The sequence below is a fragment of the Parastagonospora nodorum genome (genome assembly GCF_000146915.1).
Source record: "Parastagonospora nodorum SN15 chromosome Unknown scaffold_35, whole genome shotgun sequence".
NCBI lineage: Eukaryota > Fungi > Ascomycota > Dothideomycetes > Pleosporales > Phaeosphaeriaceae > Parastagonospora > Parastagonospora nodorum.
The window spans coordinates 179,037-192,058 of record NW_001884583.1 but is presented as its reverse complement, the minus strand read 5'-3'; the positions used below and the strand labels follow the sequence as shown (position 1 = coordinate 192,058).

General features: G+C 50.5%; 6 protein-coding genes across 6 annotated transcripts; 2 read left to right on the top strand and 4 right to left on the bottom strand.

Moving 5' to 3' along the window:
• Positions 1–513: 513 nt before the first annotated feature.
• Positions 514–1,363, bottom strand: SNOG_15049 (hypothetical protein; the record flags this gene model as incomplete). The annotated part of the gene is made up of 3 exons (XM_001805160.1): positions 514–621; positions 671–852; positions 913–1,363. The coding sequence occupies 3 exons, from the start codon at positions 1,361–1,363 to the stop codon at positions 514–516; spliced, it is 741 nt and encodes a 246-aa protein (XP_001805212.1).
• A 3,084-nt stretch (positions 1,364–4,447) lies between these two features.
• SNOG_15048 (hypothetical protein) lies at positions 4,448–5,821 on the bottom strand (the record flags this gene model as incomplete). Its single annotated transcript, XM_001805159.1, has 2 exons — positions 4,448–5,517; positions 5,572–5,821. The coding sequence occupies 2 exons, from the start codon at positions 5,819–5,821 to the stop codon at positions 4,448–4,450; spliced, it is 1,320 nt and encodes a 439-aa protein (XP_001805211.1).
• Positions 5,822–5,860: 39 nt separating this feature from the next.
• SNOG_15047 (hypothetical protein) lies at positions 5,861–6,849 on the bottom strand (the record flags this gene model as incomplete). The annotated part of the gene is made up of 2 exons (XM_001805158.1): positions 5,861–6,185; positions 6,236–6,849. 2 exons carry the CDS (start codon positions 6,847–6,849, stop codon positions 5,861–5,863), a joined length of 939 nt encoding a protein of 312 aa, XP_001805210.1.
• A 757-nt stretch (positions 6,850–7,606) lies between these two features.
• Positions 7,607–7,939, top strand: SNOG_15046 (hypothetical protein; the record flags this gene model as incomplete). Its single annotated transcript, XM_001805157.1, has 2 exons — positions 7,607–7,712; positions 7,836–7,939. The coding sequence occupies 2 exons, from the start codon at positions 7,607–7,609 to the stop codon at positions 7,937–7,939; spliced, it is 210 nt and encodes a 69-aa protein (XP_001805209.1).
• A 414-nt stretch (positions 7,940–8,353) lies between these two features.
• On the bottom strand, positions 8,354–9,977 carry SNOG_15045 (hypothetical protein; the record flags this gene model as incomplete). The annotated part of the gene is made up of 3 exons (XM_001805156.1): positions 8,354–9,348; positions 9,386–9,467; positions 9,645–9,977. The coding sequence occupies 3 exons, from the start codon at positions 9,975–9,977 to the stop codon at positions 8,354–8,356; spliced, it is 1,410 nt and encodes a 469-aa protein (XP_001805208.1).
• Positions 9,978–10,703: 726 nt separating this feature from the next.
• Positions 10,704–11,925, top strand: SNOG_15043 (hypothetical protein; the record flags this gene model as incomplete). Its single annotated transcript, XM_001805155.1, has 3 exons — positions 10,704–10,927; positions 10,981–11,509; positions 11,560–11,925. 3 exons carry the CDS (start codon positions 10,704–10,706, stop codon positions 11,923–11,925), a joined length of 1,119 nt encoding a protein of 372 aa, XP_001805207.1.
• Positions 11,926–13,022: the final 1,097 nt, after the last annotated feature.

Sequence of the window (13,022 nt, the reverse complement as noted above, 5' to 3'; positions counted from 1 at the left end):
CTGCGTAGCTTCCAGCACGTGAAAGGGCAGTGTAAACTAATCATGGCCTTCGGCAGATCTTAAGAGACAAGACTTATTGAAGTAGAAGAACCTGAAAGAGACCTGAACACAAATTGTGCCATCTTCAGATGTTGGCTGTGATTGGGCAGAGTGAGCGTTTTCTCCCTGCAAGTAATAGATCTTCCATTCGTCGTCCGATTCGAGGACTAAAATCTTAGTTCTTGTGTTGACTGGGATCAAATATTTACATGTAACATGCAATGTATCAGCACCAGAACGAGCTTGGTGTGGCGCAGACTTGATTTGGTTCAGCATCTTGCGTCATGGCTGCAGATATTGTGTTCACAAGCATGCAGACCCTTTTGCAGGAGATTTCAGATACCTTCAGTTCGGATTATTTGTCATAGAGGAAGATTTTTCGCTTTTCGAGGTTGGTATAGAGAATGTTCCCTGCCTTCACAGGCAATGACTTTTTCCACCACAAATGCAGGCCTGAATATACCACTTGCGCAATTACAAGTCCTCTGGCGGCTGGGTGATCTTCGTCAAATGGTCTCCATTTAACTCCTTCATAATCTTGCCTAACCCCTCATGACTATAATCCTTCTCGTTCCACATATCCTACGCCACGGTTAGCAAATTTACGCAGCCATAGCACCAGGTAACGTACCTTATGATATCTAATCTTTCCCTCTCCATCCAACGTCAAAGTCACCAAACTGTTCACCTTCTTGGCCACCGGCATAGGCTTCGGTGTGTACTCCTGCTGCAGTTTGAAGATAATCTCATCCGGTTTTGAAGACACGACTTGTGTTTTGATGGTCCGTGATGACTTCATGATTTTCGGAATTCCTACTCCACGTCAGCATCTCAAACCACCCCTATCAATACATAGAGAACCAGTAAACTCACCATACCACTGTCCAGCAATCTTATACCGAGTATCGCAATAACTCCACGGATCATCATAAATTGCTTCTTCCGCATAGACCAGCATATCCTCTTTACTCGCGCTGCCCGAGTAGAGGCTACATATCGCTTGCACAATCTTCTCTCGTTCAGGGTCCAATATGATCGACTGCTCAGGATTTGGTTCGTAGTCGACGCCAGACGAGCTGTTCTTGGAAGGATCGGGGTTTTGCGTGAGGGCGATAGGATCTGGGCGCTTTTCGTACTCGGCTTCGAGGGCGGAAGCGCGTGTGTCTTTGCCTGACTTGCCGGTGATGGGGAGGGTCATTTTAAGGACGGAATTGGGATTTGTGTATGAGCGTGAGTCGCGAGAAGATAATGAGGTTCTTATGTTTGGAAGAATGTTTGTCGTGACGTCATGGCTACGCTTGCAACCTCTTTCCTTTTCTTCCATGATGGAGACTTGCGAGAATACCACGATATTTTAGAAGGAGACGTTCTATATCATGTCGATAGCGTTAGAAATGATAGCAATTGTATATGGCGTTTAGGTTGTGGTTCTTGATCGCAGCCCATTTTCGAAATTGTCTTTGCCCCAAGTCTCATCATTCCCCTCCTTCACATCGACTTTGATTTCTGGTTCGGCACTATTGTACGGTCTTATTTTTCGGACTCCCCCGACTCATTTAGCTTGTCTCCCAAATCCTCGAGTGCTTCCAAAGACAGCTCTGTCTTACTTTCTCATAGCCTCCCGAAAAGCGGTAGTGTATAGTTGCTATGCAGTCAGCCCGCAGATACATTCCTCATGATGTTTATCGAAAATGAAGGCGATAAGAACATGGTATCTGGTGATATAGTGCCAGGTAGAGTAGGTCGCTGGCAAGGTCAAGATGTCTCCGGTATGATTCTCAGGTAATGCTATACGACTTGCCGGAGGTGATTGTCTGCCTCTGCAATACATGGCTCACTTTGACCATCAACAAAGCACTCTCCTGCAGCAAATTATAATTGCGTTCGTTACAGATCTGAGGCAGATGCGTCCACGTTTGGGTGTGCAACACTGTCCAAATCGAGTGGTTTGCTTTGCTGACGCAGATGCAGTAAGAATTGAAAGAATTGGAGAACCAAGAGGGCTCAAAGGCAAAGGGGATGTATCCTTTGCAAGTTCGAGCAGTTAAAAGAGATGGCTGCTGCATATGCGGCAGATACATACAAGTAATACAGGGACCTGTGTTCCAATACCTGCGCATTTCCAGCAGCAGGCAGCCGAACACGAACAGAGCTCCCTACTGCCGACTCTATCGTCATTTTATTTTCTTGCCAGATGAGGACTTTGGAATATCGTCAGAGGTTCTTGTCGATCACCTCATCGCCAGACACATCTTGTACACAGTGTTATGCTAAAGCAGTTCAGACATGACATCAACAGCATATAGATGCTGCGAAGCTAATCAGAGATGTTGAACTAGAATATATGGCAACTTTCGCCTACCCTCGATGCATATCTGAAAGAAGTCTATGCTCTGCGTAGCTATGTAAACATGACAGCAAGATGAACTTTTGCGCGCGAGGAGGATATTCGCTGGACAACCGACCACCATTACGTAAATGCTATAAACAGAAGTCTAATCTCATCAGCGTCTAAAACACGTCGTCGGAACTCGACCTAAGCGGCGTTAAGTTCTGGTTGTGCTTTAGCAGGGCGGCCCGTGCCAACTCACATTGAGGGAATTAAAGAGGCCGCTTCTTTGAATCAGCACTGCCCGCTTCTATCGAGCGGATGGGATGCAGGTACCTTAAGACTCATTCGAGCTGAGCTGATACTACCATCATACCGTAATAAGAAATACGGAGAGATCGCCACTATGAGTCAGCGCTACTAGCTACTAGAAGGCCCGTCACATACGACCTCCCCAATTTCCGTGACCTACAGGTACCTAAAATCTTGCACCATTAATGTTTAGGTCATACCCGTGGAAGTCTTTTCAGGAAACACAGAGTCAAGTAGATGTCCTGTAGAGCCTTCCTACCTATGGTAGCCTTCTGAATGGTTATAGCATCAATCACTTCGAAATTCATTCCATATAATTCCTGCCACGTGTGTGCTTTCAAGGGTGTTCTAGAATGAGTCGCTACTTCTTGGAAGACAGTAGTTTCTGGATCTTAGCCAGCCTGGTTTTCAGGTAGTGAATGCTGCTCTACCTATGGTACAAGTCCGGTTAGGCCTAGCCTGAGGGAGCTATGGTAATTACCGTATAAGTAGGCACTTCCGAGCGTGTCCATCACGTATCTCACGGAAATTTCCTCCGAGCTAACATTAGCAGAAGCTGCATATGCCTCGCCACTAGAATCACGTGATGTAGTCCCTACCACGGAAGAACGTCAAGGCATCGAAAATGGCACATACAAATGGGTGATCTACCAGCCCGAAACTCCGAATATTCCAACGAATCTCGACGCTCTCAACACTTTCGTCAGCCGTGCTGGGGGTCCTGCCGATCTCCATCGAAGCGTCAAACGCCATCACCAGTATCCACCTCTACGGTATAAATAGGGGTTCGCGCAACCCAATTTTCCAGAGCATAATCGAGAAAGTTGTAGCACAAGTGCAAACTCCGATTACACGGAACAGAGACACCTCATGGATCGCAGCCTGGTCCTCAATTAGGGATGTCCAGAGCTTCAGGCCCCGCGCGAATATACTCCTCGACAGAAGCAAGGCAGTTCAATCGAACACTGCGGTTCATGACTACTGCGCGAAAATAGAGATACTCAACCTTCAGTGCGCATATTATATGGAGGAATAAATGTTTATTTAATATAGCCCTGATAATCTTGCGATCGAAGGAACTGGTACCATAGTTTTAAAATGAAAGAGATATGTATTTGGGGTATGGAATATTTACGAGGAGTATATAGAGGTTGTTCGATTAAGAGTTAGGGGCCTGTCATGGGGTAATAATTCATGTACAATCTACATGCACTTGAACACTCTAGCATTACCCAGATGCTAAAGAGCGAGTTCAAACCTCGCTGTCTTTCCCTACTGTCAGTCACTTGGGAAAGAGTTTTTAGTGGGTTGGTCTTTTCTCCTCGTCACAGAATACCAAAAAAATCAATGCTTGGATTTCACTATAAAATATTGATTGATTTGTTCATGAGTGAAAACATTGCAGACTACTAAGACTGCCACTGCAAGAGGATCTCGTGGTGGTAGGGATCCGGTTTCGACACGCGCAGTCGGCTCGTGAGGCAGGAGAATTTGAATGACTACAATCGCTGGCCACAGGAATCGGTGAGATTTCAGGCCCCTGTTGGGAAGCTTCTTATTCTACCGGACCTGGTTACTTTATCGTCCCATCACGTGCCCAGCTACTGCAGCACAATACCTCACCAAACACTTAGAGCCGTCCAAAGCATGCGAACACATCCTTCATATCTTTGATTAACTCGACATAAACATCAAATCATCCCAATGCCCACAACCATCACCAAGCTACTCAAGCCATTAACCAAACCGCCCCATATTCACCACGATCTAATACTTGTTACACTTTCCAAACTTCGCATCACACCCAACACCACACGCCCAAGGATCATTCGAGCACTTTCCGCTCTCCTTGCAGCAGCACTGAACGCTCTGGCCAAAGGGATCCTTGTAGCCAGCGCATGTCTGGCCACCGTTGGCAGTGCCGCACTTGCCATCTTTGCTGACTGGAGGACCGGTAGGGGTAGGTGTGGGAATCTTCTTGTCGTCGGTACAGGAAGTGGAGATGGGACGTACTATGGTTGACATGGTCGAGCCTTGGCTGTATACGGCAGTAGCGGTGGTGGAGGGATGGGTGTTATCCTTGGAGACTGGGGTGGAAGCGATGGGTGTGCTGGTGGAAGCAGCGTCGGGAGTGTGAGTGGAGTGAACGTCAGCAGTCGTTGTGGGGTACACGGACGAGGCGGAGACGGAAGCGGATGGGGTGGCTGATGCAGACGCAGTCTCAGAAGTGGAGACGTGGACTGAGGCCGATGAGGTCTTAGACTCGGGGGTGGAGGAAACCTCGTGAGTGCTAACTGCGGCGGATGCAGACGAAGTTGTAGAGGGAACAGTGGTGGATTGAGCGGGCTGTGAGGCTGAAACATCAGAGCGGGAGGCTGACGTCGACGTAGACGCGGAAGCATCAACGACTGAAGTCATGCTCACAGACGCAGAGGCACTGACGGAGGTGGATGATGCGACATGTGAAGAAGAGCTGGCTGACTCAGAGTGAGAGTCAGAAGCCGAGACGCTGGTGGAAGCAGATGCCGAGATAGAAACGCTGGAGCTGGAACCAGAAGATCCACAGTTGCCATATAGCGGGTTGCATCCCTGGCCACAGTAGTCCTCAGAGCTGCCGCAGTAGTTGTGTTGCGAACAGCACTCTGACTTGACCCCATCAAGAGCGAAACCCTTGCAAGTCTTGCCCGCAGCGTAACCACAGTCGCCATCAGTCGAGGTCGTAAGTGATACAGTGGGAAGAGGCGCAGCAGAGGTGGTAGATGCGACGGCAGATGGCTGAGGGCCACACTTCCCGAACTTAGGGTTGCATCCAGTGCCGCAGTAGTCGTCGGTGTTCCCTTGTTTAAATTAGTATGAGGGCTGTAAGATTCATTGTATATGAGTTTACTTACCGCACCATCCTGAGGGAGAGCAGCACTCGCTAAGACCAGCGGGGCCGTTGAAGCCAATGCAAGATTGACCAGACACGCTACCGCACATGCCATCGATTGAGGTAGGTCCGGTGGGAGTAGGGACAGGCGCAGAAGATGAAGGGCTAGCGCTAGGCTTGACACCCGGAGCGCTATTTCTGTACCAGTTCTCAACAGGTTCGTTCATGCACTCGCCAACAGTGACGGCAGTCCAGCTCGGCTTTGTAGACATAGTCAAGCATGTAGCCCGGTGAGGTTTAGAGCAGTAAGCTCATGGATGTCGTGGGAGATGGAGAGCGCCGTCTCCGTTGACACCCGCGGTGTCAACACCCTTCTTGAAGTTGTCCTTGGCGACCTGGATCTTCTCCTTGGTGAGCTGGTTGTAGTCGTCGGTGTCGAGATCGAAAGAGGTGACAACGTATCCAAGAGCCTTCATGTCTGCTTGGCATGCTGCGCTCTCGCATGCAGAGTAAGGAGGGCGCATGTAGGTCGGGTATTTGCCGATGATGTTGCGTATAGCCATTTCGTTCTTTACCATTTGGTCGACGCGCTGTTCATGGGTGATCTTGTCAAGGTTCTGGTGAGACCAAGTGTGACTGAACAAAGGTAAGCACACACCCTTTGGTACAGAGATTGGTGACGTTACCTAGCGATCTGATGGCCTTCGGCGTACATCTGAGAGATGACACCGCCCCAGTTCTCATCAATGGAGCCCTTGCCAAGGTTGTTGCCAGTGATGAAGAAAGTAGCACGAGCATTGTACTTTTTGAATTGCTTCAGTACATCCTCGGTGTAGATGTATGGACCGTCGTCGTAAGTAATAGCGACCTGCTTGGGATTCAAGCACTCGCGAATACCGACGCCACCATATTCGATGTCTCCGAGCTGGGGCCGAGCATCCTTAGCGGTGGATGCTCCGTATGGAGTCTTGTTTGCATCGCAACCCGGGCCAAAGTCGATGAGACAATCAGGAGCGGCGCAGTATTCTTTACCGACACCACAGTATCCCGCAGTAGAGCAGCAAAAGCCGTCGTCGCAGGAAATACCGCCAACCTCAGGACCACACCGACCTTCAACATCGCCGCCTTGACGAGCCTGGAGTTGGGAACCTGCAGCGTGACCAACGTGTGAGTGACCAGCGAACGGGTTCCTGGCCCTCAAGTTCTTCATACCAAAGAGCTTAGGAGCTCCTTGGATGTCGCCATGGGCAGCAACAAGTGGTGCCACCAGAGAGGCAGCGAAAATTTTCGAGAAACGCATTATTTTCGCAGTCCGATGAGTGTATTACTAGGATTTAAATGATAGTATTCTTTAATAAAGACAGTGAAGTTCAGTAGCGAATGTGGTAGTCAAAGGACTATTATTAGAAAAATGAACACAAGGCGTGACAACGAATGGCAGCGTTTGTAACGCAGAACGACAAGCAGAGCGAGTGAAGAACAAGAAAGGGACTTTCTCAAACCCTTATACTAAGAATGCCATGCTGCTACGTTCTCGATGCAAGATGGTGGCGCACCATGCGAGGATAATGGCCCGCTGCAGCCAGCCACTATTTTCAGCAGCCAAGAGCGCTCGCGTGGAAGCGCTCATCAATACGAACAGCTATAGTGGAGACAATTCGGGGGTTGAAACTACAATCTACGGGGATGAACTGAATTGCATTGTCCCCTGGTAGCTGATCAACCCAAACCGTCGTCGCAGATCCGGGTGTTAGCCGTATACTCACCATCCGGAACATTGATCTACCAAAACGGCTCACCACCGATCACAATGCGGGTGATATGCTAGGATGGGCATACCAGAAACGTTAAAAAAGGAGAGGAAGCTAGTCCAGTCAGTGCTGCCAAGATCATAAGGCGGCGGAGCAAAATAACGAATTCCTCGCTTCCCGTTCGTGTCCCGTCACGCCAAGAACCTGCACTGTCAGGAAAAAGTCGTGTTTTCGAGTACGACGGCTACCACTAGCGCATGCGTTGTATATTCGGGCCATTCGGCAAAGCTGTAATCAAATTTCCGCATGCCGTTTCTCGCGCTGGTGCTGCAGATGTTGTTGAGTCCCCTGACGTCGTCTCGGCTATCGATGATTGACAGCGAGGATTATCGGCGGATGCACCCCAGTTCTTGTAAGCATCTATCTCAAAATGTATGGATTCGAAACATTTGACTGCATGGGCTCCTGTCAGACACTATTGTTACACCTTTGTTTTGCGGTTGCTGTCGAACGGCAAGTCAGGCTCAAGTACTAGTAAGGATGCGCCTTCAGGCAGAACACGAGCTGAAAGATGATTGTGCTGTTATCGACGGTGGAGCTGTTCAACCGTACGAGCTCGTCTCCAAGATGCAGGAATAGTCCATGCTAAGCGCACGCTCAAACATTGGGCCCGCCCGCGGTGCGTTCCTGATCCGGTCATTCGGTGCTGAGTGCCCCTAAAAGCCTTCATTTCCACAAGACTCTCTTGGCAGCATACGCCAAGGCATGTGACGCTTCCCTCCCGCCCTTGTCGTCGCTCGCATCAGCGCGAGTCGATAGTGCTTCGGCGGCAGTTGTTGCGAGCAAGCCATCGCATCGTATTTGTTTTCGCATCTGATGGGTCTCTTGGGCACTGCAACAGGCTGGCACATCACCCAGGGCGTTCTCTTGGTGCCAGAGACGAATCTGAACGTAAATAAATTTGGGTATCACAGTTTGGTCTATTACATTATCGCGTTATGGATTGCGTGGGCGTGTGTCATGCATCGCCTCCGAAAGAAAGACAACCCTCATTCACTTCTTCAACGTCCGCAGCAACGGGGCAATTCGTGCTCGTTTACTCAGCCCTACACGATATGGCGTTTTCCCTTTGCTCAACGGTGAGCGACTTGACGGTTTGATGGTTTGCTCAGGTGTACGAGACGCGTGCAGTTCCTTCGATGTGACAACGGGTGCCAGTGGTTGGTCTTTCGCTTCTTCTGGCATGGACGTAGCTAGGTTCATCGCGTTTGGCTCAATTGTCTGGAGAACTGTATCTGCTTGATTCTCAGACTCTAGTTGCGGTTCCTCTGGTACATTCTGCGACAGCGCAGCTGACGTCACGGTATTCGCTGTTTTCTTGGGACGACCTCGACCCTTCTTCTTCTCCTTAGCCGCCTCAATTATGCTTGTAGTGTTCAGAGTCGCCTCGGAATCAGGCAAGTCTGATGTAGTCTTCCTTCGTTTTGCCTTCTTACTCGGTGGCTCTAGCGGATTCTGTTTGGACGCCACTTTCGCGTTGGGCGATTTCATTGGTATGACCACCTGCACTTTAGGACTTCTCTGCTGGGCTGCGCTGGTAGGATTGATCTCGCATGTTGGAGCACATGTGTCCATTGTTGCTATTGGCTTGCTAGGAGTCTCGATACCCGCAGTTAGCTTGCTGTCGTCGACGCTCTCCGGAGGTGGGGGAATCTGTGCCTCAGGCGGGGGTTCGACGACTGTAGCTGGAACAGCTTTTGCTCTCTTCGACACAGGTTTTCGTTTAGGCGTGTTGCTTGATGCGAGCTCATCTTCACCCAGCCCGTTAGTGATCAGCCACTCCACAGTTACAGTGACGTCACCATTGTTCTGCTTCAAAGCTCTGCCAGTTGAAGTAGGCGTGAAACCCATGTCACATATCTGCCTCACTTTCTCCGGTGTGGTGATATATTCAGCCGTGGAGGTCGTAACAGCGACGTTCGTGGTTTTGCGCCGTTTGCTACCCTTGGCAGCTTTCTCAGGTCTCACAGAGAAGTCTATCGTCTCATCTGGAGTGGCTCTAAGTGATCTCGATCTGGCTCGGACGGGGTTTGTATTGTTCTGTAGGGATGCCGATGAACGCAAGATCTTCATCGGAACCAGCATTCAAGCCAGCTTTGTTCTTCGCCTGCGACGACGATTTTCGACTCTTTTCTTGCGGGTCTGACTGGGAGGTTCCAGATGCGGTAGATGGCAATGCAAAGTCTTGGCTTGGGAGTGTAAGCTGCGGTGGTGGCATGATATCTTTTGGATCAATGCTTTCAAGCGTTACTTCATTCCGCAAAGGGCTGCCACGTAGACGCACTGAAGAGCCGCGGCGGCTGCGCTGCGACTTCAGAGGTTCTTCGTTCTGTTCCGCAAAGTGTTGGACGGATTCTAGCTCTGCATCATCCTTGGCTCTCTGAGAGGATAACTCAGACTGCTCCCCAGACGAGAACCTCATCATATCCGACCATGGTACTGAGGCTTCTGGGGGTGGCTGATGTGGAGGGACGTCTGCTTCCGAATCCAGACCAAGCATACCTGGCCCTACCACACCCTCGAGCATACGCTGTTGAGTAAGTGTGGCATTCGGGATTGTGCTTGAAGGCTCTGGGAACAGAGCCCTTGAGTCGTGCTGCATGTAACCTTCACGCATGGTGCCTTCCAGTCCCAGGGCTATGTCGTATAGGGGAGCGGGACTGATATCTCTCGCCTGAGTATCGACAAGATGTAGGGACGGACTGCTGCTCGTAGGCTTTCGTTCTTTTCCGTATGTGACAGGTCCTTTCTTGGACGATTTTTCCGGCGATGAAACGTGAGGTGCATCGTCATGGAGAGTCTTCATTCTTTTACTCACGTGCTCAGGTAGCGACACGGAAGATTGCGGCTCATCTTGGGAAGGCACAGCAAAATGAGTTGATGGTGACTGAAGATGATCTCGATGTGCTTCGGCAAACGCCCGTTTCAAGGATTCTGGTCATCAGATCAGCCTCGATATCAGCAGCGCAATATAACTTGTTGGTATACCTGTAGAGCCTGTGCCCGATTCCAAGGACGAGGCATCTTTACCATGATCACGCGACGCGTCTCCCGTTCGCGGTGACAGGACCTCATCTTGGAGATCGTCATCGAACTCGTCATCGGAGTCCTGGATTACTCTCATGCTTACCCTTCAAGACATGTCGCAATGCGGTGCTAGTGTTGACGTAGAGAGTGGTGAGTGGTGGGGCACATGCAGGCGCTGGAAATCGCGTCGCGTAGTCACGGGATGTCGGGACTAGCGCCACGGCATCCCAGGTGAGGTTGTCGATCTCGCGTGCTCCACTCCAACCTCTTAATACCTCCCGTCATGGTGTCTACGCACATTTAGACACTAGCGATTATGGACAAATTCAAACCTGATGCTAGCGACCGCGCACGTAATGACGCGCCAGAAAATGCACGTTTCACGTCACAGGCAGCGACGGCTGAAGATTTACTGAAGGCGCAAACCGTCGGTCTGGTCAACCTCAACGACTACCGCAAACGACGAGCTGAAGCTCTGGATCTAAAGGAACGAGGGCTCGCTTCTGCTGCTGACTCGGGCGCCAGCACCCCTACAGAAGAGTAGGATTTATCGCCCATTGCGCCACGGTCGCACGCTAATTTGCAAAGTACAGAGCATCGATATCAAAGCCTCTTTTCAAGAAGAAGCGCAAAGTAGCCGCAAAAGGAAAACTGTCTTTTGGCATAGACGAAGATGAAGGAAACGATTCTGGCACTTCCAAGCCTCTCACCCCTCGCGACAGCACACCAGCCGACTCCACCGTAAACTCCGAAGGTGAGACCAAGGTTCCGAAGAAGAAGCTGGGCGCAAACACTAGTGTTGGTCTCAAACCTCGCGTCATGACGAAGACGGCACTGCAGCGCGAAGCACAGCAGGCCGATCTGGCACGACAGGACTTTGTCGTCATGCGTGCATCAGTGAAGGCAACGGAAGTGGTCATACCGTTCGTTTTCTACGACGGCACAAACACTCCAGGTGGTCGGTGCAGAATCAAGAAGGGAGAGCAGGTGTGGCTGTTCCTGGATAAAGCGAGAAAGGTCGGTGCCGAGCTGGGCGTGGGTGGAGAGCGAAGCCGCAGAGACTGGGCCAGAGTCAGCGTTGACGATCTGATGCTCGTCAGAGGAGAAGTCATTCTGCCTCATGTAAGTCCAGATTCTCTTGAATGCGGTATTCAATCTGACATACGCTCCAGCACTACGAATTCTACCATTTCCTGTTCAACAAGGTCACAGGCTTCAACGGTCTTTTGTTTGATTACTCAGCGCAACCGACAAAAGCAACGCCAGTCGCCAGCGAAGCAGACGCAAATGACGAGGCGGTTGCATATGATCCCCTAAACCAGGCTCGCAAGGACAAAAACAAAGATTCGAATATACCCGAAGATCAGCTGGAGGGGTTCAATGACGATCCCACCATTACAAAGGTTGTAGATAGAAGGTGGTACGAGCGGAATAAGCACATCTTCCCCGCAAGTGCATGGGCAGAGTACGCTCCCGAAAAGGATCTATCAAAGGTGCAGCGGAAAGACAATGAGGGCAACTCATTTTTCTTCTCGTGAGGTTCTCCGACCTAGAAAGCCAAAATGAACTTCTTCTTGCACATTTCTCAAACTCTTGAGATGCCCAAGAGCATACTTGCACTGCTCGTCCGCAGCTACCTATGCACTTAACATGTAAGCCGATAAGACAGGGTCTAGACCGGCCCTGACGAATTATCGCCACTCCACATGTGCAAGACGGGCGACGTCGCGACGACTGTCAACTTCCCCATAGCCAATCCCAGCTAGGTGCACACTAGAGCTAAGGCAATGCATGATGTTCCAGGGGCCTCAGGCGTGTGACCAACGTTGCCGCATGCCATCGACCACTACTCGGCGACGCTTGGCACACACACGCGAAATGTGGGGGAGCCATTCTGGAAACTTGTCGCGTGCTCACCTGCCTTTGCTGGACGTGGGTAAACGATGCACGCCCCGACACATTGCGGTGTGGATTTCCGCACAGTTCACCCAAACGTCGCCCATGGCTTGGCTGTGCATTGGTGAATGCCTAGAAATTACGGTTAAAAATGACCGTCTCTCAGAGGTGAAGAAGCTGACAACACGATGGAGGCCGCGATCAGCCGGCGGTGGAGAATGGCAGGTGCAGCGGGCTTGGAGAGCGTGCAGGGGCTTGGTAATGGTCCGAGCCATTGCATACGAGTTGAAGATTGGAATGCTAAGAGTATAAATATTACGAGCCGTCGTCGCCCTTCAAGGCACCCTGATGCTACAAGAACGTTGTGTCGTCATCCCTCGTCGCGACGCACAAACCACCTTCGCAAACTTTCAATCGATAAGCTGCCGACCTTCACGTATCCCACCATAATCGCCAGCACTATACAGCCACCGCACCGCTCCCGTGTGCTTCCCCCTTGCCTAGAGCTGCAGGTTTCCCTTCATTTGACAGTCTGTTTAACCATGATGCAGGCGCGTTCCTATCGAGCATTCTCTCGTCCAATGAGAATGCCAGATTGGATCACACCCCATATCTGAACGATTTCGACGCGTTACTCCAGACTGGCGCTGGTCGCACCCGACATCACATAAGCATCCGCCGTCACTACTCTGCATTCACATCGCGATACTTTTGCTTTTTGCGCATTTTCCCCGCAAAG